Genomic DNA, 24,761 nt, shown 5'->3' with positions numbered 1-24,761 from the left:
AGAGTTTCGTTTCATTGAAGTAACGGACGAATAAATCCATCTGTCCTTTTTGAGATACTTTATAAGAGCTTCATCGAAACAAATATCATACTCCTCAGACTTATTTACAGCATTAGAAAGTTAATCATAAGTAAGTAAGGCCCGATGCCGTGATTTATAACATAATATGACGTTTTGTTTTTCCCAGTTTAAAATTTCTAGCAATGTTGCTGTCAAGAACCATTTGTTGAAATATATGCAAAATTTCAATTGAAGAGTTCAAGGCTGATCTTGTTGAAACAACATAAAGACACCATCGGATCTCAGCTACTATTATGTCGCTTTTGTTGAAAGTATAATATGCTAGGTCCTATGAATTTGGATATGTAGATTTGTTTTGCTGATCTCCTGTCGAAACAATATCAGGAGCGGTTCATTGAGAACTGGAGCTGGCACAAAGAACTCGTCGATGGATTCGATGCAATAAAAAAAAGAATTTATTTTTGCAATGCCGCAGCTTTGCTATTTGATTTATGGAGAACTTCATTTTGGTATGACATCAGGAAAAAGTTTCTTATGTTAAAATATGCAAATGAATTTCAAGAAAATTTTTCCGTGGCGCTTTTCAAAATCTTTAAAATTCCCTGATTTAAATTGTGTTTCCTGACTTTCCAGTTTAGCGGTCTATATAAGATATTAAAAACAAAGAAAAAATAAACACAATAACAAAAAGAAGGAAATTGAAAAAACACCAATAAAATCAAAACAAATAGTTGGATTTGCTGCTGTGCTTGGTCTGGTTTTAGGTAGTTTTGGCTAGATAAAGTTTAAGTTAGTTTTAAGTTTTATTTTAAGGACCTAATTTGGAGTAGTATTTATGTACGTATATTAAAAAAAAAACATAAAATAAACTAATTTTTGTTGAAACTTTCGAATAAAATAAAACCAGAAATGAAAATGAAATAAAATTTAATAGATCTTCAGTTCGTATTTTAATTAATTTTAATAATGTCTTGTATCTTTCAAAATTACCATCAACACTATTTTGAAAGACTGACATTGTCCAATTGAACTGATTTGACTTTACTGTTTGTTTATTGCACATAAGGTTTAGTCAGCTTTTGTTTATTTATGTTTATTAAATTTAATAATACTTAAAGAATTTGAAGAGAATAAGAATACACATCATATATTATGTAAGCAAGAGAAAACTATGTGAACAGACAATTAAATTATGATATATAAACTCCTAAGTTAGGTTGATGCACAAAACTTTTTATAAATGTAATAAAAGGTAATATAATAATAAGATGTGAAACATATTTTCAATACCGCAACTAGGGTGTTAGTATTGTGCTTTGAATCCAGGACAAATACGTTGCGATATTTACATAAACACCAGGAATACCCGCTGTAGCACATCCGATCCCCCATGCCACCATTCCAACAACATACCAAACACCATTGTTTTGACACACTAATGGAGACCCTCCATCACCCTGAATAAAATGGAATACATTATGAAACAATTTATGTTGAAGCTTTTCAATTTACCGTGCATGCGTCTTTTCCATTTTCTCCACCCGCACAAATAAAACTTTCGTCATTGAGAATAAAACCTGATCCTAACCTTGTTTTTCGTAACGCAGCTTGGCAAGCCGCATTTGTAACAAGTGGTACGTCAACTTCACGCTGAATAGCTTGGTATACGCCTGTTGGGCCAAAATCGTTTTTTCCCCAACCAGCTACGTAACATCGCTGCCCAACAAATGTTGAAGTCGGCAAGCAAACGGTCCCAATTGTTGATTTTTGCCCTAAATTTATTAAAGTGCTCAATCTCAAAATCGCAATATCATTTTGAAGATTATCCTTGTTGAAATTCGGATGTACATAAACATTGCTAATTGTAAAGTCTTCGGCTGGAATTGTTTCCCTTGTCGAAGCTGCATCCCATTCACCAAGGCGAACTTTGTACGAAGAAGTTCTTCAAATAAAATTTTAATTGGTCGTTGTTTAGGTTTTTAGCTGTAGAAACGATATACTTACGGAAGATTAAGTACTTTGTGTGCTGCTGTTAGAATATGCCTTCTATCAATGAGAGCCCCAGAACCTAAATAAACATCTCCAGTTGTAAGTAATGCTGCTTGCCATGGATATGCTCCAAATGCTGCCTGTCCAGGTGCGTTTGCCATGCTGCCAGGGGGTGGGGGATATCTTTTTCCGCACATATAAGATCCAGGCTGACAGCACTGCACTAGGCCATAGTTACATGTAAACGTAGGTGCAGTTGTTTGCTGTGGCTTAAATAAAAAAAAAACTTTTGTACAAACAAAATAATGAGAAATTCAAAGTTCAACTTTACTTGTCTTACTTGAAGATCCATCTTGTAAAGAGGTACAAATACTATTATACTAAATGATTTAGAATTTTTTTTAAAATAACTTACATTATTGACAATACGAATATCAATTTGACCACTTCCATCAGGGTTTACTGTCGGATTCGTGGGAGCAAGACAAGATCCTGGTGGGACGCAAATACATGTTGTGACTGCAGAAGGAACTGTCCCTTGAATCAATTGCCTAGATTCTACAAAAAAAATAATCAAAAAATTGAAAATATGATACCATTATTTTGTTTCATTACATTTAAGAATACAAATAACCTTAATAATGAATGTCACATGCTCTTGAAAAGGAAATTTTCCCGCCAAAAAAATAAATGGCACAGAATTTTTAACGATTAAGTAAAATATTTACCGATGATTTAGCTTCGTAAGCTTAATTTTTTTTTTTAGAAAACGTTTACAAAACGTTTTTCGAAATAGATGATGGTTTCTCTTATAACTCGTAGTACCCGTGGCATGATGGTTAGTACGTTGGACTGTTTAATTTTCGGGGCGTTCTATCCGAACGACGAGTATTTCGAGAGTGCACGCTTGAGCGGCTTCATTCCCCCAGAGGCATTCCTCTGGGTCAAATGCGGTCTGATACAGGATAGATTGGCAGTTCCGTTAATCTACCACGTCAGACGAAGAACCGTGGATAGGCGACTCCTGTACAATCGGGACGTCATGGCACAAGGCGGAGCAGAGCTCCTTCGGTTCAGTACGGCTGTGTCCGAACGGGACCAAACTGATAGGGTGAAGCAAGAGAACCAGTTTTGGTGGCTTCAATCGGCACTTGATATTGGGTAGTCGGGATGGGGTTTTAAGCCTTGGCCGGCTTACATACTTGTTTTATAGTTTTAGGGTTTAGTTTTAAGTAGAATAGGCATGGTGGCACAAAAAGAAATAGAAAAAAATACAAAAAATACAAAAAAAAATTAAAAAAAAAAGAACATTAAAATAAAATTAAAAAAAAAAACATGGAATACAAAAAAAATAAAAAAAAAGACAACAAAATATGAAAAACAAAAATGTTAGATAGTTAGGTTTGCTGCTGTGGTTGTTCTGGTTTTAAGTAGTTTATAGGTAGAATAGGTAGTTTAAGTTAGTTTTAAGTTTTATTTAAGGACCTAACTTTAAGTAGTTTGTAAGTAAAAATAAATAAAAAAAGGATATTGATATTAGTTTTTTGTTCAAATTTTCTAATAAATACAAAAATAAATGAAATGAAATTTAAATGAAGTAAAATAGATCTTAGGGCCGAAAGGCATTAGTTTTAAGTGTTATAGTTTAACTTAGAGTGTCCGTATGGGACCATTAAGTTAGTTTTAAGTTATGGATAATTAGGCTAGTTTTATGAATTTTTGTCTAGCCTTAAGATAGGTTTAAGATTGAACTAATAAAAATGAATTTAAAAAAAAAAAAAAAAAAAAAGTTGGACTGTCATGCAAGGGGTCTTGGGTTCAATCCCTGCCTGTGCCACCTGAATTTAAAAAAAATAATTTTCGCGGGTACTGCCTCTTGCGAGAAATTGACAAATCCTTCAAGAGTAACTCTTGTCATGAAAAAGTGCTTTCTCAAACTAGCCGTTCGGATTCGGCCTAAAATTGTAGGTCCCTTCCATTCCTGACAACAGTACTCGCACACAGGAATGGTTGAGAGTTGTAAGTCACTAGGCCCTGGTTCACAACGGACTTTTGCGCCACCCCGTTTGATTTTTTTCTCTAATAACTACAGTGGGCTTCACCAACTTTTCGAAGCAATAAAAACACATTTCACGGACAAAGACAGTACCAAAAAATGTATGCAAATATTTTTTGCATTATTAGTTAGCGGCGGCATATGTTGTTTTTTTTTTCGAAATGCTGTCACACAATCGGAATCAATGGATTCAACTATTTTCGATAAATACAATATGCTTAACAATTCACACATCACTAAAAACTAAGTTAGAGTTGTATTGTTTTGAATATTGTGTGTAAAGTTGGAGATAACCCTAAAACAGGATCCCTAGAATGCATAATTGTTTTTGAATAACATTGACACATATGGGGTTCCTTTGCACCCCATTACTTTTGGGTTGAAAATATAAGTAAATAATAACACAATGTACTTATTTAATTTAAAACAATGTACTAACTTAATGAACAAAATATAGCATTTAATTCACAGCCTTAAGAAAAAGAAAGACAATTTCGATAATCTCTGGTTTTCTTGTCTGCAATTATTTTCCGCACCAACTGCAGCGAAGGGGATATTAGACATTCTTTCTTCATTTCCAATGTAAGGAATCCCATGCACCATATAAGAAGTGTGTAAATCACACATCGTTATAATTTGTATGCCGTAGATTTTGGCGCCATCTGTCCAATCTTTTGTTTATTATTCAGTTGTTTATGCATCATTTCAAGTAATACGATTAAAACGGCACGAAACGGAACATTCGTTAAAGCAAACGTAGCGCGCACTGCGCGTTGGTGGCTCTTCACAATTGACTCTTCAACGTTTGGTGGCCAAATTAGCGACGACCGGTTCAGAAAACAATCAGCCAACACACTTGTACACCCGTACAAGATCCAACTGACCCAGGTGTTCAAAGTTCATGACGATAGAAAACGCCGTTTGTTCGCTGACTGGGCTTCAAATCATTTGGTAGAGGACCCCAATTTCGGCCGAAAAATCATCCTTAGTGACGAGGCGCATTTTTGGATAAATGGCTGTATTAACAAGAAAAATTGCTGTATATTGGACGACTCCAACCCACGCGAGGTTCACCAGTTGATAATGCATTTTCAAAAAGTTACCGTTTGGTGTGGATTTTGGGCCGGCAATTTTTTGAAAACAAGTTAGTGAGGCGGTCACCATCAATAGCGAGCGCTAACATAACGATGATAACTAATTTTTTGTAGCCCAAATTAAATCATATGAACCTAAAAGACATGTGGTTCCAGGAGGACGGCGGCGCACGCTAAGTGCCACACAGCAAACGCCATGATATCTACACATAATATTTACCCGCCCTTATTAAAAAACCCTGTTTTAAATAGACAATTGATTTTGAATCCTTAACCCTGCACATCCATAGAGAACACAGGGCCTTGAGCCACTAAAAGATGTTAGGTGATAACAACACAAGACAGAAGGACAGAAGAGAAGGAACAACAGACAGAAAGAACACATAACAACAGCCCGCGGTAGGTTTCGAGACGGTCCCGCATCTGTCTACTATCACTGATGCTTGATTTCGGTGATCGAATCTTTTTTTTCTTAAATTAAGTTCTATTCATTACTTCTTAAAACTATATTAAAGCTAGACAAAAATTCATAAAACTAGCCTAATTATCCATAACTTACAACTAACTTACTGGTTCCATACGGACACTCTAAATTAATATATAAGACTTAATACTTATGCCTTTCGGCCCTAAGATCTATCTTAATGTAATTCAATTTCTTTTTTATTTTTACTTAAAAACTACTTAAAACTACGGTCCCTGGCCAGTGGCCATATTATTAGACGCACTTTAGATTTTATGCAAAATCTTAATATCCAGTTTTTTTAATCAGGTTTTCGAATATTGAAATACACTTTAATTATTTTCTATGCAGAATATAAACTAATTCCTAGAAATTAAGCAATAGATTGAAAGAAGTTTTTTTTTTAATTAATATTTTCAGTTTTATTGTTCTTATTTTTATAATTTTTTTCAATATTTTGTTGAACCTCCTTTTGCTTTAATAAGACCCTGAATTCTGCGCGGCATACTGTCAACGCATGGTTTGATTGTTTAATGCATCTGTGGGTGGTGATTTCACACGTGAATTACTCTTTCAATAAGTGAACGCATCTTTAGACACTTCCCTCTTCATCAGCTCCCAAACGTTTTCAATTGGGTTCATATCAGGGATGTTTCCCGGCCAGTCCAACAAAGGGATGTTTTCTTCCCTCAAACAAGTTTTTATGGGCCGGGCTGTGTGGCATGGAGCTCCATATTGCATAAAAATGTAACCTTACATCCATTCTTGAACGTTAAAAATATTGTGTATAATCTAGTAATTATAAAAATTCTGTAGTGCGTCTAATAATATGGCCAGAAATGTAGGTCCTTAAATAAATCTTAAAATTAACTTAAACTACCTATTCTACCTATAAACTACTTAAAACTAGAACAACCACAGCAGCAAATCTAACTTTTAACATTTTTTTGTTTTTCATATTTTTTTTCTTATTCCATGGTTTTTTCCATTTTGTTTATAGTTTTTTTTTTGTATTTTTTTCTATAGTTTTTTTTTTATTTTCTTTTGGTGCCACCATGCCTATTCTACTTAAAACTAAGCCCTAAAACTATAAAACAAGTATGTAAACCCCATCCGACTACCAACTATCAAGTGCTGTTTGAAGCCACTAAAACTGGTTCTCCTGCTTCACCCTATCAGTTCGGTCCCGTTCGGAAACAGCCCTACTGAACCGAAGGAGCTCTGTTCCACCTTGTGCTATGATGTCCCGATTGTACAGGAATCGCCTATCAATGGTTCGTCGTATGACGTGGTAGTTTAGTGGAGCTGCCAATCCTGTATCACACCGCATCTATCTAAAAAGAGGAATTCCTCTGGTGGAATGAACCCGCTCAAGCGTGCACTCTCAAAATACTAGTCGTTCGGATAGAACGCCTAGAAAATTAAATTGTTGGTCGAAGACATAGCTCTTGTAATGTGACCTCGAACGAGTTTTATCACGAAATTGTCAATTCTGTTGATTCGATCCCCGTTGTATACGACCTCGTTGGAATAGTAATACACGTAAGAAGATTCGGCTGTTCGATATAAGCCGGTACAGCGTCGTAAACCCTGCCACTCGAACACCCCAAACTTCTCCATCTGGGAATGGACAACGTTGAACCACACAGGACAACCGTAAACGATAATCGGCCGTATGAAGGCCATGTAGCGAATTACCTTCACTCTGGGGTCAAGCCGACTGCCGTTTTTTTAGAGCGAAGGCTCCTCTGGCCCTGGTCAGAGCAGAATTTATATGTCTGTCGAAATATAAATACTGATCTAACCAGATACCAAGGTACTTCACTACACCTTTGCTCACTAATGGCTGCCCGTAAAGATCAATGATAACCATCTTGTGCCATTTCTTGCACGTATGAATCTTGTCGAAATCACGCTACAAGAGAATTCAAATAACCTCAACATTTCGGGCCGTTCTGTACGCAATTAAATCGTCGGCGTACGCAATTGCCTTTGTAAGACTACTTATCAGATCGCTGGTGTAAATGCTGAAGAGAATCGGCGAATTCATCACTTCCTGTTGAAGACCATTTTCAATTCAGAATGTTGTGGTAGAAGTTAGATTGCCACTTTTGACAACAAACTTTCTACCGTTAAGCATATCATAAAGTATATTGTAATATTCGGCTTGGTCCGATACTTAAAACTTATTCACACTTGTAAATAAAACAAAAAATTATTTTTGTATTTAAATCGCTCCAAACTTATTTATTGAGTACTTTCAAACACAGTCTTCACTTTCAATTATTACTTTTCAAACACAGTCTTTACTTTATCGCAGTTTACAACCAATAATAATCCCGCTTCGCTTATGAGCGCCTATTTATATACCTCAAATCGGTTCGAGAAACTACTAGGTTGTTCTCGATGCTTAACAAAGCTAGTTTTCCTCTTAATCACTAGATGTTGCCCCTTCGAGGTTCTTGAATGCACTGAATGTTCTCGAAGTTAGTTCTCCTTTTAATCACTAGATGTTTCTCGATGCTTAACGAAGCGAGTTCTCCTATTAATCACTAGCTATTGCCCCTTATTTTATTTAACTATAACACGATATTAAAAGAGATAAGAGTGTATACATATTACAGTATATACAACTATGGCTTGCTTATGCCAAGCCTGGTCAGTTTTAGGTAAAGACCCTCTAACAGAACAGTACCTGTGCATTGATTTTTTGATTTATTCATTGGATATCAGAAACGAGTTAAGACGCAGCGTGAATTGTGTCATGACTCGTCTTGAACCCGAACTGTTTATCGACGATTATTTTGTTGTCTTTTCTGTTTTCGAAAACTTTGCTGATGCTCGGAAGAAGACTTACCGACCAAAGATTTGACGGGTTGGAGTTGTCCTTTCCCTTTTTCGAGAGAGGATGACACAGCGGTCTTCCAATGCACTGGATATTATGCATTATTCAGTGCATTGTTGAAGAGGTGTAAATGTCAATTCGTCGCCCTAATATTGGGTTGCCGTAAGCGCCATTTTAATGTTTCTGGGAAATCGCATTTGAAGTTTTGACAGCCTATTGCTCGAAAACCAACCGCTGGGATTTTTTCATTTTTTGTCAAGATATTCATACCGATATTTTCTTTCAGAAAATGTAGTGAATTATTCTACAATGCTTTTAGTTTTCAAAATATTTAAAATTTATTACAAAATGAGTTTGCCGTATACGCCACTGAAATCAATATTTTCTTTTACTCATACACGTACGTCAAAAATTGTGCACTTACGGCATTCCAATAATAAATTATTAAAAATGTATTTATTGAAAATCATGAAATATAACACACGTTTTTTTTGTTTAAAAACAAAAAGAAAGTTTTTGAGAACAAAAAATATATTTATTTAGTAATTCATAAAGTAAAAAACTACATAGTTTTTAACTATTTATTTGTTTGTATACAGCAAAATTACAGTTATTGTTTTGCTTTCAAACAATAAAAAAGAATATAAATAATAAAAAAAATAAAATATAAAATATATGACTTCAAAAATTTTATACATTTTTGCTTACAACAAAAATAACTAAGTAGTAAGATAAATAACTTAAAAACAAAAATTCACATTAAAAAATTAAATTAAAATTCACAAAGTAAAATAGAATATTACTATTATTTCAGTTGCTTGAAAAGAACTTCAAAATACTTCTTGTCCTCTGATGATATAAAAGCATACAAACTTTTTAAATCATTAATTTTTTCCTTTGATATAGTTTTTGTTCTCTGAATGGTATTAAAATTTTGATTATGTAAGTTCTTCGGTGTTCCTGAGTAGTTTTAGTAGGTTTTTTAATTAATGAAATCGATTTATAATGTACATCTCTAGCATTTGTTCTAAAAGATTGTTGAAACAAGTGCGGATCCTCATAATTAATAAATTTTATTTTAGAAAAAGGCATAGTTGCAAAATTAAGAGACTTGCTTTGGCAGAGTACGCTTTGAAATCTGATGGTTGCATCTGAATTAATTTCAGGTTTACCTTTTCGTAGCGTATGTTCTTACGTTGCCTGAGAAGTGCTAATGGACTATGTATCTCAATGTTCTTAAGGGCATGTCGCATGCAAAAAAATTGATTGGTGCTTTGCGCTTAGCTTTGTAGCGTTCACATTTTTTTAAATATTTAAACGAAATAAACGGGTTTTGATTGAAAATATATTGGGCTAAATATGTATAAAGGAATAAAAAATTTAAAAAAATTGTTTGTTCCTTAACAGCACTAGAATCACTAAAAAATCATTAAATTCAGGTAGTTACTTGCGAAAATCAATGGGGCAGTGTGTAAAATATAATTTTTTATTTTTTTTATATTTTTTTCCAAAAAACAATAAATTTTTATAAATAGTATCGATTTTCTTTTTTTTTTTAATTTATTTATTTATTCCAAGAAAAATTGTAGAAAACTATGAAAAATAGGGCAAATTTGCATTGTGGCATAGGTGCAATATTTGATAAAACTTCCAAAGTATAACAGCTAGCTAAGTCAATTTAACTTTTTTTCAAATTCTAAATATATGTTCAGATATTTGCTTTTAAATTTTTATTTTTTAAAATAGTTATAGTAACTTTTTTAGACAAAAAATCCAAAATGCATTCTTTTTTTTTTAATATTTTTTGCGAATTCATGGGGCGAGCTGATTTTTATTTTATTAGTTTTAATTTTTTTTTTAAAAAAAAAGGACCATATATATTACTCTTACTATCGATTTTGAAAAAAAAAAATATTTGTCGCAACATAATTAAAAATGCATTTCAATATAACAACATTTGTGGTGCAATTGTGAAGGATTGGGAGTTTATATAATTGCAAAATATTTTTTTTATTTTTTTTTGGCATTTTGTTTATTCTATTTAAAAAAAGTAAAAAGTTCTTGCGTCTACTGTTTATTTAATTTAATTTTTATAAAAGAGGTCTATTTTGCATTTTTTAACAACAAATTTCTTTGTAAACGCACACAATGAAGTTTCCAGTTCCCAAGAATGCCACTGCATCTCAGCGCTCAAGAAGAGAATTCTTTGCAAAAGAATTTCGCCCGCCAATCCTCTCTCAGATGTTTTTTTGTTGTTGGTCTCATTCTCATGGCTCATTTAGTTTTTGTATTCTTTGTTTTGCTTGCGGTACACAATATTTTTTTATTTCTAGTATGTGGTATGATGTGACGATGTGAGGTCATGGACTCGTGATTTGGGTGTTACGTAGTCAATCGTATAAGCAGAATTTGATTTTTGGTTCAACTTTCGGCAAGTTTTGTGGTTGCACATTGTAGTGTAGGTATAAAAAAGGGTAAAGAGGTATTGTAGGTATCGTGAATTCGCTGTCATATATTTCGTTTTCTTGATTTTTTTTGCGTACTATCACTCCTGGGTATTGCATTTTTTTAACTTCCCATACGAAGTTATTATAATGGGTCCGATTTGTCAAATTGAAAATTTTGACATTTTTCGACGTTTCAAGGTCCCTAGAGTCGAAATAAAAGATTTTTAGAAAGATGTCTGTGCGTGCGTGTACGTACGTTCATACGTCCGTGCGTCCGTACGTTCGCTACGTTTTTTTCGTCGTCCATAGCTGAAGAACCCGAAGAGATATCGACTTCAAATAAATTTTGCTATACAGATAATAAGGCAGAAAGATGCAGAAAGGGCTCTCAAGAATATTGCGTAGGTGGTTTTTTTACCACAGCAGTTTGAAAAAAATGTGAAAATTTTGGTTAACCCTAAATATCTTACGAACCAAAAACACTAGAGACTTGAATTAAATTTTATATAATATATTGTAACGTGATATCAACCAAGTATATTTTTTGAAAAAAATCCCTTTAACGGTTTTTTTATAAATCAAAAAACTGAAAAAAAATGTGTCACCTACCAAATTTTACGACTAAAATATGATTTCATCTCCAAAACAATTTTGTGCAACGAAAAATAGTGTTTTTGAAATTTGATAAAATTTTGAGAAAAATCGAATTGACAGTTTTTTTTATACAAAATAAAAATCTAAAAAAAACTTTACTCAAAGTTGGTAAAAAATGAATATCGATTCAAATATCTTTTCAAAAAGTTGAAATATTGGATTCAAACTAATTTTATCTTATATGAAATATTGTTTTCAACATTTGATAGAAATTTGAAGAAAATCTCATTGACAGTTTTTTTTACAAAAAATAAAACTAAAAAAAAAAACAATACTAAAACTTGGTAAACATTTACTTTCGACTCAAATAGCTTTTCAAAAATTAAAAATATTGGCTTCAAACCTTTTTTTATTTCACAGAAAATATTGTTTTCGATATTTAGTGATTTTTATATAAAAATCCATCAGTCCGTTTTTTCATAAAAATAAAATCTACAAAAAATAAAACGCAAATTTGCTAAAAATTGATAGACAAACTTTTAAGCAAGACAAATCGACAGACGTGATGGGAAGTTATCAGTGTGCACAATCCTGTCAAACTATTTCAAAAAAGATGCTAGGATGTGACCCACACTTATAACTTCCCATACCGTCTGTCAATTTGTCTTGCTTAAAAGTTTGTCTATATGTACTCGTATAAATTTTGACCAAATTTGCGTACTATTTTTTGTAGATTTTATTTTTTATGACAAAACGGACTGTTGGATTTTTATATAAAAATGAAATGAAAAGAGTTTTGAATCGATATTCAATTTTTACCAACTTTGAGTAAAGTTTTTTAGATTTTTATTTTGTATAAAAAAAACTGTCAATTCAATTTTCTCAACATTGTTGATAACAATATTTCTTATAAGATAAAAAAAGTTTGATGCCTAAATTTCAACTTTTTGAAAAGATATTTGAATCGATATTCAATTTTTACCAATTTTTGTTAATTTTTTTCGGTTTTTAATTTTTTGTAAACAAACTGTGAATTCGATTTTTCTCAAAATTTTATTAAATGTTGACAACAATATTTTTTGAAAGATAAAAGTAAATTAAAGCCAATATATCAAAGTTTTGAAAAGATATTTGAGTCGAAAGTCAATTTTTACCAACTTTTATTAATTTTTGTTTAGGTTTTTATTTTTTATAAAAAAAACTGTCAATTCGATTTTTCTCAAAATTTTATCAGACGTCAAAAACATTATTCTTCGTTGCACAAAATTGTTTTGGAGATGAAATCATATTTTAGTCGTAAAATTTTGGAGGTGACACATTTTATTTCAGTTTTTTTGGTTTATAAAAAAAAACTGTTAAATGGATTTTGTTTTTAAAATATACTTCTTTTATATCATGTTACAATTTATTATAAATTTAATTCAAGTCACTAGCGTTTTTGGTTCGTAAGATATTTAGGGTTATCCAAAATTTTCACCTTTTTTTTAAACTGCTATGGTAAAAAACCACGTACGCAATTTTCTTGAGAGCCCTTTCTGCAGCTTTCTGCCTTATTATCTGTATAACAAAATTTATTTGAAGTCGATATCTCTTCTGGTTCTTGAGCTATGGACGACGAAAAAAACGTCGCGAAAGTTCGGACGTACGAACGTACGTACACACGCACGCACAACCATGTTTCTAAAAACCTTTTATTTTGACTCTAGGGACCTTGAAACCTCGAAAAAATGTCAAAATTTTCAATTTGACAAATCGGACCCATTACAATAATTTCCAATGGGAAGTAAAAAAATATTAAAATAAAATAGGTATTTTCAATAATTAGAAAATGTCGACCAAAAAAAGAAATTCAAGAAAAAAACATCTCCTTCGATAGCAAAATACCCACTTGCTTTATAAAATTCGAACCATATGCAAAAGACAACAACAAATCTACCTAACTAGACATACCAAAAAAAACCGGTTTATCATGCAACGTTGTTCTATTTCTTATTTCTTTGATTAGCTGCTTGTGCGGAAATATATCCCTCGCTCTGAGAGACAAAAAAGATCAAGATCAAGAGGCAAATATAGAGTAATTGGAAATTCAAATTTTGAATTTGATAATGAAGAGAGTAACGATCTTTCACTAATACATTCAAATTCATTTACATGAGTTCTGAGTTCGCTTCTGCGGGAGACATACCCTTAAGATGCTTATTTATTGCACAATGAACAGAGTCAACTTCCTGTATGACAGGCACAGAAAATGTTGGTAATATCATTTAAAGTTTAGGTGACTTGTGAAGAAACGTATTTAAAGCTGTTGATATTATCTTATTTTTATTTTGTGGGACACAAGAATCACTTCATAATGTCAAAATTTCCACATGAGGATGATCTGCCGAGACGTTCTGTAATATTTTAATCAGAGCGCAGAGCGCTGGCTATATCGTCACCAGAGCGACCACTATGTACTTCACTCCAAATAGCGCAATAAGTCAGTAAGTTACTTTTGGTTTTTTGTAGGCGGGGCAAACTGTTGCCGTTAAGTTAAAAACACTTAGTTTTCGTTTGTAATGAAATTAGGAAGAGTTCCCTTTGGGAAGAGAAAACACGCTCTGGAGGTCAAAACAAATTATCAAGTTTTTTGGCTCCAAGTTGTTCCTGTTTAAGTCTCTTTCGGTTTTCATGAATATTTTGTCATCTTTATGCTCATTAAACTCTGCAATTTCATTACGTGTAGGATTTTCTTTAGCTTTAAAAGCCAAACACCGATCGCATTGGTCTTTTTTTGGCTTGTAAAAAGACAAGTTAAATGCATTGTTGAACTCCTTGTGGTATATACAATCTTTGACAGGGTCATACGTAGACTCCTAATACAAGGAGTACATCTTTGTGATATTTAAATGAGGCTCCAAATATTTTCTATCTGAGCTCTCCCTACAATAATAGGAATCTACTGTTTTTTGATGGCGTGCGTTGCAGGACAATAAGACGTACGTCAAAACAATTCTTAAAAACAAATCTGCTTAAATTGTATGGAAAATTTGACGTAAATGCCAGATTTTGGCGCTTACGTCAAAACAATACGTGAACTTTTTGAATTGGGTGGATATACGATAAAACCATTCTGTATATCTTTGCAATGGAAAAAGATAGAGCAAAACGGATACAAGATTTGGAAAGAGCTACCCCGAAAACATAGAACTGCATCCCAAACTCAAAAAGTGAATTTTGGCGTTTACGGCAACCCAATATTAGGGCGACGAATTGCCTCCATTGGTAAATGTCTTAGTACAACGTTTTATATACCATCGACACCTGCTGACTTTTTTTTATTGTTATAGAGTTGAAGATGAGCTGAGGCTCAACCTTCGTCACTAACAAGGGGGAAGCGAATCTTTATCACTGACTAGGCTGTTGACTTGTTAAGTATTTTTCTTCCAACAAACATATCAATATCAATGTCTTTAATGCTGAAATAATCAAAAATTTCCGAAATTTTGTTAAATGTTGTTATTTCTCTTTAAATGAAGAACAAACAGAATTTAAAAAAAATATGTGAGTTGGCGTTTTTTTTACCTGTTTCCAATGCTTTGTACACGAGAATTATTGATAATTGAATTTAAAAAACACAACTTATTAATAGATATATTGGAAGCCGATCTTTTTCTTCGAATTAACTGTGATTATAGTTATAAGAAGTTTTGTAACTTTTTAAAGTAAGATGAAGTCAGGCAGGAAATTGTTTCTAAAATAAATTCAAACGAGAAAAATATATTTACTTCGTAATTATATAATTTATTTTTGTTTGCAGACTGAATATAACAAAAGTTTTTAGTTTTATGTATATTAACTTATTTATTATTTTTTGTTTATAATATGTTTTTTAATTGTGTAATTTGTTTGTTCGATTTTTAAATCCAGTTTTCCCCACATTTATTCAATCAAAAATTTTAACAAAACGTGAATAAACACCTGTGCAGAAAAGAGAAGAGAACTACTGTATAAGCCAATGGTCGAAGTTTATAGAATATTTTTTAGCTCCTGTAAAAACCAAAAACAAAAAAAATCCAAGTAAACCTGGTTAAAATGCATTTTAATATCATACGCAATTTTACCTGTACTCCCCTTCAAAAAATAAAAAAAAAACAAACGAAAGCCTATCATAAAACTTACTTAAGGTGGCGCTACAATTCTGTGTGAACTAAGGCCTCACTCAACAAACTTCTCCATCTAGCTCGGTCCTTAGCTAGATGTCTCCAGTTGCATGAGGTTTCCACTTGTGCGCGCCACCTGCTCCGCGGTCTTCCTCTACTGCGCTATCCTGTGGGTGAGGATTCGAAGACTTTCCGGACCGAAGCATTGGTTTCCATGCGCTCTACGTGACCCAACTCTCTTAATCATTGGACTTTTAACCTTGTGGCTAAGTCTACGTCGCTGTACAGTACAACCCTATAGCTTGTCGTTCCATGTTCTCCTCCACTCCCCTACTATGCATACGAGATCGTTGGTCACTTGAAGAACTTTAATCTTGAAACGACGGGGATGATTAGGGTTTAATATAGCACCACTTTGGTCACTCGAGAGAAAGCTTTGATACTTAATGCTTTCTTAGCCCAAAGAAACAGCAGTTAGCAAGAATTATTCTTCGTTTGTTCTCAGCGCTGATGTTGTTTTGAACAATGAACTTAAAAATATGCTTGATCTCAAAAACACCATTTCCACTTATTATTATTATATAAGTTTATTTTGTTATAATGTTTCTAAAAAGAATTTAATAAATAACCTACGTAAATGTATGACTTGCCGTGTTTTTAGATCTTTTTACTTTTCACCGCAGACTTTTTACTCGTTTTGTTTTTATACAGCAGAACTTGGCTCCTCATTTTTAAAAGAGGAACGGCAATTTTACTGCCTTATGATAGAGCTAATGCAAATTAAGGATTTCCAGCGTGCATTTTCCAAGAAAAAAAAACAGTTTTTTACAAAAAGTCTAAACAGTGTATCTGTTAAGACTATAAAAACACATTTAAGTATTTGCGTTAAATATTAAAAAAAAAAGAATTGCCAGTTTGTTATAATAAGCATGAAGCTAATTGTTTACACAAATAAAGTTTCAAAAACACAAAATAATTATGGTAATATATAATATTTTTATTAAATAAATTCAATATACAAGTGTTCACTTGGGGATAACAAAGATGTGTGATTAGACTGACCAAAGGTTTGCAAAAGGCAAACTAAAAAGTGGTCAGTCTTCATAAATATTAAATATCAAATATAAGCGCGTAAGGCAAAACATTGATCTTTTATTAAAGATCGTATTTCGTTGGGTGATATTATAGTCGGGTGTTTTTGTGTTACTTATCATACTCCCCCCCCCCCCCCTTTGAGGGATCTAATCACTCAAAAACTCTAAAATTCTGTATCCATTTCGAAGCGAGGAATGTTTCTTTTAGGAAGGGGTTTGGGTTTTCTATTTTTTACGCAGTAAAAATAAATAATATGAAGCTTATGCCATAGTGATGATAATCATGAGTGTTTAAATCATTTTCCCAGGTATCCTTATCTAAATCTTTAGCTACTCATTTATTTTGTCCTTTAACATTTGTATTTCCATATAATTTGTCTCATTACCCTAAGATGAAATAACACTATTATCTTTAGTTGATGCCGTTGTTTTAATTGCATCCGAAATTCTTATTGAGGGAAGAAATGAATGTTGTATAGTGGTCTTGCTTAGGACTCGGCCATTTATAATTGTATGTGGGAGTTTCGATGTATATGGCCTTAAAAATTCTATCAAACCACTTCCACTTAAGGCTAAGGTAAACCAGTTGCAACATCTTCAAGAGCGAATATCCAACTATTGGAACCTCTAAGACCTATCCATTGATCGTGAAGAATGGATTTTGTAAAAAAAAAACAGTGACTTATAGCACATAGTAATGAAACTGCACAACTTTTATCATTGTTGGTAATTGTTGGTTACAAATATAATTTGTGGTTGAAAGAAAATGGCAGGGCAGTAATTGATTATCTGTTGACTCAAAATACCTATCTCTCGTTGAAGTAACTTTTAAATACGGGGATGATATAATTCTTAAATGAAACTTGAATCATTTTTAAATAGTGGAAAGGGAACCAAATTAAAAAGCTGAAATTCTTGGTTATCAACTAAAGGAATCATCATTTCAAATACTATTGAGTCATTAAGACTTCGTCCTTTGGTGGATGACAGCTTAAAAATATCTAATACAGATGCTGCAGGGATAAGGTAAGGCGGAATATTGTTGCGAATAATTTGGAGTTGTTTAACAAATTGTGACGGCGAAATTAAATGAGAATTAATTTTTACATTATTAAGACTTAGGAGAATGCCAAGTAATGTGTCTTGCACCCTCTCGAGGTTCGTGATTGATAAATTCAAATATGATGTTAACGCTGAAAAACTCTGGCTGACATCAATTATTTCTTAAAGCCTTTCAATGTTGTTCAATGATAATTCGAACATAGTCTTAAGGCCTTTGTATTGCTCTGTGAGCTGCTGTTGTTTAAGCAGATGTTTCGTTTAAGCAGATTTACTGTTGAATCTGCGATCGAGCTCTGCCTTTTTAAGAGATGTACTAGGGGCTGTTGGACCAAAGAGATTTGCTTCTGTATGTATTTAGCATCATCTTGATCTAATACCCCGAAAAAACTGTGTGCAACGTGTTGCCGACATAGTCGAAAAGAGATCTAGCAATTATAACCCGTTTGTTTTAAGAGGTATGATAGTTATGGACAAGGTCATTGTTTGATTCAATTATGACCACCCTATGTTTCAATGCGGTAATTGTAGGCGAACAGTAGGGATTAGATTTTAAATCATCTAAACAGATTTAATCCATTCTATCTAAATACGTTTTTACTTTTCCTAGCTCTACCCAATAAATTGTAAAATATATAAATATTCCAAAAACTATTAACTGTGCTAGCAGTACCAATATCCTCAAAATAGATGCGTGTTTACTAAGTCGGGTGAACGGCAAGAGTCTGTGTTGGGCCCCATTATTTTCATTATGCATATCAACGATATTTTGTCTCCCGGGCAGCAATTTGCAGACGAACTCAAGCAATATAGTACTTTTTCTTGTACAGAAAGATGTCGATATTTTGTCAGAATAGTGTCACTTAAATTCACTTCTTTTCAACACAAGAAAATGTAATATTATATTTTTCACTCTTCAAGGAGATTCTATATCGTTCAACTATCTGTTAAATGGAATTGAATCCACAGGAAGTTTTGGGAAAAAAGATCTCGAATTTGTATCTGATAACAAACTTTTATTCTATAAACTTTACAACCAGGTAATACATCTAGTATATGGAACCCTATTTATTGCATATATTCAAATAAAATCGGAAAACAACAAACACAATTCGCCAGATATCTAGAATACAAAATATTGAGGCAGCATTCAACCAATATTGAAAGGCTTAGCATATCCAAGATGATTTCTTTGTTTGAACGCAGGTACCTACATATTGTTAAGGGTTTAACAATTTACTATATACATAGTTAACAATTTGCTAAATATTTATCAATTAACTAAGGAAGTTAAACATTTTAAACTTTTCTTTTCGTTTTGCTAACTAGTAAATTGCTGATTATCTTTTATTAAAAAAAATAGTTCGTTACATTGCTATTAAACAAAAACAGTTCCCTAGCTATTGCATTTAAACGGAACTATTTATTGGAATTCCCATCTGGACTATTCCATCCGCTTCTCTGATAAAAATTATTGCACAGATGTAATTATTATCATTATTATTATTATTATTATTATTATTATTATTATTATTATTATTATTATTATTATTATTATTATTATTATTATTATTATTATTATTATTATTATTATTATTATTATTATTATTATTATTATTATTATTATTATTATTATTATTATTATTATTATTATTATTATTATTATTTATATTATTATTATTATTTTTATTATTATATTATTATTGTGTGTAAAACTAATAAAAATAACGTAAATATTAACATAAATAATATTAATGAAATTATAACTAAGTTTCAAATAGTATTTACACACCTGGACTTGGATTATTATCTTGTATTTGTTGGTCCATGGCATCAAACGTAAAATACTTTATGCGGTTGTCCAAAAATGAGCCAAAGGATTCACCATAGCTTAAGAGTTGCACAGCAAAAATAAACAAAATTAAATATTTGCATTCATTCATTGCAACTGATTTTGTTTGCAATTAATTATGCATATACATAGAAGTTCTAAGCAGGAGCTTTTTCAATCGATTAATATCAGAATTTTGAGAATAATTTGACCACGTACATATAATTATATCTGTAAGGCGTTAATTTTGTATTCAATATAAATATCTAGAGTGCCGTAAATATATTAATATCTGATAGGTTTAATTTTATATTCAATAAAAATATCCAGCGTCCCGAAATATTATTCCGTTTTAACTTCCACCAACATGAATTTCAGACTGTTGCAATCGAACACAACATTAAAGTTTTATATTCAGCTAGCAATACATATTGGTCACGGTTTTTCCATTCGTCATTATTTAAAGTGTCGAGTGCGATTATTATAGTAGTTGACCTATAAAGGTAATTATTTTTGGCTCTGTCCCTTCCATAGTTACACACAGTACCTAGTTTTGGTTAATACAAACAAAAAATTACTGGTTAACTTTTTTCTTCACAAATTACATCCGTCATAAAGAGTGAGCATTAATATTATAACAAAAGGTGCTAATTGTTGCAATTATTATTAATTCAACTTAATCTACGAGTATATAAATACTTTGTATTCAGTTCCCTTTAACTATTATATTCACGTACAGTACATATATAAAGTATATACTTTGGAGCAAGCCTACAAGATTATTAAAACATTATTATGTGGAAATATGTCTTTTTTAAGGGTTAGCAAAAACTGCACATTTTATTGCATCCTAAAACAAATAAATACACTACATTGCAGCGCTTAATTTGCCTCTTAGTTAATTTAGATTTCCGAATTCTTAAATATCCAATTCGGACCATTTTTTGAAACAAAATGGCTCTGATAAATCGCTATTTTAATCACCTAATTAAGTATTAAAAAGCAAATATTTTTAGAAAGCATTAACATTTTTGAACGAAATATTTAAATACAACCATAAAAGTTTGTCAGTTAATATAAATATGTATTTACAATTTGGACAAAATTTAAAAATAGGGGGACAGAAGAATTAAAATGTGAATAATTAAGGAATAGAATTTCATAAGAATATATATACAATAAATATGTATATTAATGCAGCGAGGGTAAGAGGGGGATAATTAAAAACAAAGTTATGTTATCTTTAAAAAAAGGTGTATATGTGTAGCAAAATGTGTTATATTAATAATACCGCAAAAAGGGTACTCCGAGTGCATTCTGCTTTTAATTCAATAAAAAATTAAATTTTTATTTCATAAAACAAAAATTGTCAAACATGTTGAGGGATTTAAAAGGCAACGTCAATCGATTTTGAAAATGCATGTGAAAGATACAAATATTATAATTTGTTTTTGTTTTATTTTTTTACATTATTATTTCAAGTTGATGAAAAAAAGGAACAGTGAGGGTACAAAATCTTAAAACCGCAACATGACCACAAATAAACGAAAATGCGAAATTTCCGCTATTTTTTTTAAATTTATTGTCTTTAGCCTTAACTTCGATTAGAAATAAAAATGTCAGAGGATAGAATATGAAGTTTACTTAAAAAAAAAAACAAAGTTTGTCTTACGTTTACAATGCAAGACAATGAACGCCAAAGTAAGAATTTTCTTAGATCAACTAAAATGAAATTAAAATTTGAGAAAGAATCTTAATGTTGAAGGAACATCCTTTCATCAAATGTAGTCAAAATCACAAACAATAAGTTTCTTTCCATCAAAAACTTAATACGTATGCCCTCTTCTGCCGAAACATAAAGGGACCCACACGACATATTCGTTTTGACAGAAACTTGGTTGCACTTCAGCTTTCCGACAGAGAACGTGTTAGTCAGGAGTTCGAAGTTTACAGAAATTATCGTCATGTTGGTAATGCAAATTATTTAAGGAAGCATTCTCATAGCGCTTAAAATACAAATTTCTGAAATTGCTGATACATAAGCATTTTCTAATATTGACGAAACTATCTCAAATTTTTGTAAAATATTAAAAAATTGTTTTATAACAAATCTATTGCAAAACTTTTTTGCATTCCTAAACTTTTTGAACAAGTTGTTTGTGAAAGTGTGCATTTTTTAGTCAACATCTTATTATATTATTTTAACTTAAATCTCTTGGATTTACACTCCTTTCCTTAGCTCGGATCAAATCTTACCTTGAAAATAGATGCTATAAGATAAATTTAGAAGTTATCATTCAAAATCTTTTGTTGCTCAACCTGGGGATTCCAGGAAATTTATTCTGTTTATTGACAACATAACTTCATGGATGCGGTCGAGGTTTTCATTTTTGCTGATGACATCAATAATTTTTTGCTGTCAAATGTTATTTTAAGGGGAACGGGGTTGACAGAAGGTATACTGATGCAATAATCTGAAATATTCACTTTAAAATAACTAAAACATATGGCAGTCTTATTTAATAGAATTCGCTAAACAGATGAATAGTTATACAGTGCATAAGGATTTATGTAGGCTCTATGTAACGTTGCGAAAATTTTCATTTATAAAAAATTCTGCCATACATTTTAGTTATACAATGCTTCTGTCAAAAAAAGTACCAAAATGGAGCAATCTATTACATTTATCTGTCTATCAAATCAGCTGTTTGTCATAACAAGCACAATATAGAAATTTGTGTTGTGCTTTTGTTGTGCAAAAATGGAATCCAAAACAAAAAGGTCTCGTACCCGATTGCGAGTGGAAAAGTATTGTTCAATAAATACACGCCGCCGTGTGAGATTTTGGTTGCTTCCTTTCTGTTGCCATCTTTCTTGATTTTCAGTTGAATCTGCTTGATTGTCATCGTTCACATCATCATCTATTTAAACAAAAAATATTATTAAGGTTTTTAATTTTGTTTAATTTTATACCTGTGAGTGGAAGAACATCCTGCAAATCAATTGCCAAGTTATGAAGAACTGCTAAGGCTATAATAGTTGTTTTGGCATTTTCTAAGGAGCACCTCATACCTGTTAACAAAATGCGGAATCTTTGCTTCCCGACGCCAAAGCATCTTTCCACCGTGTTACGAGTAGCTATATGAGCTATATTGTATCTTATTTCAGAATCCGTTCGAGGATTCAAAACGGGGGTAAAGAGGATATTAGTACAAGGGTACCCACCATCCCCAAGCAGACGACCATTGAACTCCCCATCATCAAATCGTTGTTTGATTCTGCTTTCCCTAAAAATTCGTGAGTCATGAGTGCTCCCTCTCCAGCGGCAAACAATGTCATTAATTTTAAGGGATACGTCGCACACTACTTGCGTATTCAGCGAGTAGTACCCTTTTCTGTTAATATAGTACTGCCCTGATGGGCCACCTACTTTTGGGATCCTTATATGGGTACAGTCAATGGCCCCAACCACCTTTGGAAACTCCCGTATTTGAGAGAACTTGTTCATAGTTCTTATCTGGTCCGAAAAAGAAGTTGGCATTTTAATTAACAAAGGTCTTTTGGTAGCTAATGCTCTTGCCACTCGCTTGCAAATTTGGCAAAGCGTAGGTTGGCTATCCATGGATGTCTGCTCCATCGTCTTGAATCTATAAACAAATCATAAATGGTACGGATTTCGAATTGGTGCGAACATTTAGTACAAACTTACCTCGTTCCGTCCCCAATATCTTATTGCAGCCATTACTTGGATATCTATGGGTATATGGCCTCCTCTATTGTCACTGCTGAGATCCGAACGGATAATTTCAATTATTTTTATTATATTCCTTTTTGAAAATCTATATTTTTTTTTAAATTCTGCATTTCTTAGGCTCATTGGGTTGAACCTTTTTTTATAAACTTTCCGACTTCTCGCAGTTGGTAAAACGCGATTTAAATTATTAAAATCGTTAATAAATGAACTAAATTGGAAAGGCATTATTGTTTTCTTTTGAATTTAAATAATGGAGAGAAATCAAAATGACATTTACGAAATAACAACAACAATTTCCTTATGTAGGCTCTATTCAACCTCAAAACGCGTTTAGCTTATTATGGGACTATGCAACCTTGGATAAGTTTTATAAATAGCATTTTTGCGTTTAGAGGCATTATAGAGATTACATAACTTTATGTAGGCTCTATACAGCGTTTTTAAATAAGACTGATGATATATAATAGAATCTTTGGTGCCCAAACTAATAAAACTTAAGAGAAAAAAACTAAACCATCCTTTAAAAAAAAATATAACAATTCGTAAAAATGGGGTGATTGTTTTGATCAAAGTTGATGAGGTAAATAATGAGTTAATAAGAATTCTATGGAAAGGAACTTTCAAGAAGAAATTCATTAATTAAAAGAAGGATATGTGATAAGCTCTATGCTCTATAATTGCTTTGACTCATTTAAACCTTTAAGAATGGCTGGGTGTATGTTACCATGTGGCTCTAATTGTAATAGTGCATCAGATGTTCTGGGTGCTAGACGTACGTACACTTGGACAGGTGGTCGTAAAAAGTTGTTGGGACTGCTTTAAACACAAACCAAAGATTCGGTTATCTACATAATGACAGGATGTGAGAGCGTTTCTTGAGATTGAACTCGCGTTCCATTACGAATGACCTACAATTACAAACTGCTAAGGCAAAGAAATTCAAAATCATAGGTAGCTGTTTTTTCTGCCTCACTGTGAAGGTTGCACTTTTGGATGTTGCCTCAGAACTATCTTCTGAAGGATTTATTGTAGCACTTAAACGATTTGTAGCAAGAAGAGGCCTACGCCAAAATTTGTACTGCGACAAAGGTACGAACTTTGTTGAATCTCGTAACCAATTTGAAAATTTAAGGGAAATTTCTGTAGAGCAGTAAAAGCAAAAATAAAGAAGAGGCTGGGATGCGACCCACACTTATAACTTCCCATCCCGTCTCTCTTTTTTTTAACGTCACAATGTTCACAACAATATTTTGTGTGAGAGAATTAATTTGAAGTCAATGTTTTTTTTTTGTTCTCCTAATAATTGAGTCGAAAACTATTTCGTATAATTTTTGTTAAAAAACTTGTAGATTGAATTTTTCTAAAAAATTAA

The 24,761-nt window shown here is 32.2% G+C and overlaps 1 protein-coding gene across 2 annotated transcripts; it reads right to left on the bottom strand.

Annotated features, from left to right (window-relative positions):
• Nucleotides 1-931: 931 nt before the first annotated feature.
• On the bottom strand, nt 932-20,063 carry LOC129941606 (phenoloxidase-activating factor 2). 2 transcript variants are annotated; one of them, XM_056050281.1, is made up of 6 exons: nt 19,597-20,063; nt 2,426-2,568; nt 2,342-2,362; nt 2,026-2,279; nt 1,534-1,963; nt 932-1,478 (listed from the first exon to the last, which is right to left on the bottom strand). In XM_056050281.1, exons 1-6 carry the CDS (start codon nt 19,745-19,747, stop codon nt 1,317-1,319), a joined length of 1,161 nt encoding a protein of 386 aa, XP_055906256.1. In that variant the 5' UTR covers nt 19,748-20,063; the 3' UTR covers nt 932-1,316. The 2 variants fall into 2 exon arrangements, with proteins under 2 accessions (XP_055906256.1, XP_055906265.1); XM_056050290.1 differs by lacking the exon at nt 2,342-2,362 and having other exon boundaries at nt 19,597-20,056.
• Nucleotides 20,064-24,761: the final 4,698 nt, after the last annotated feature.

Source organism: Eupeodes corollae, chromosome 1 (genome assembly GCF_945859685.1).
Source record: "Eupeodes corollae chromosome 1, idEupCoro1.1, whole genome shotgun sequence".
NCBI lineage: Eukaryota > Metazoa > Arthropoda > Insecta > Diptera > Syrphidae > Eupeodes > Eupeodes corollae.
The sequence above is the reverse complement of the archived record's forward strand: the minus strand, read 5'-3'. Positions and strand labels throughout refer to the sequence as shown.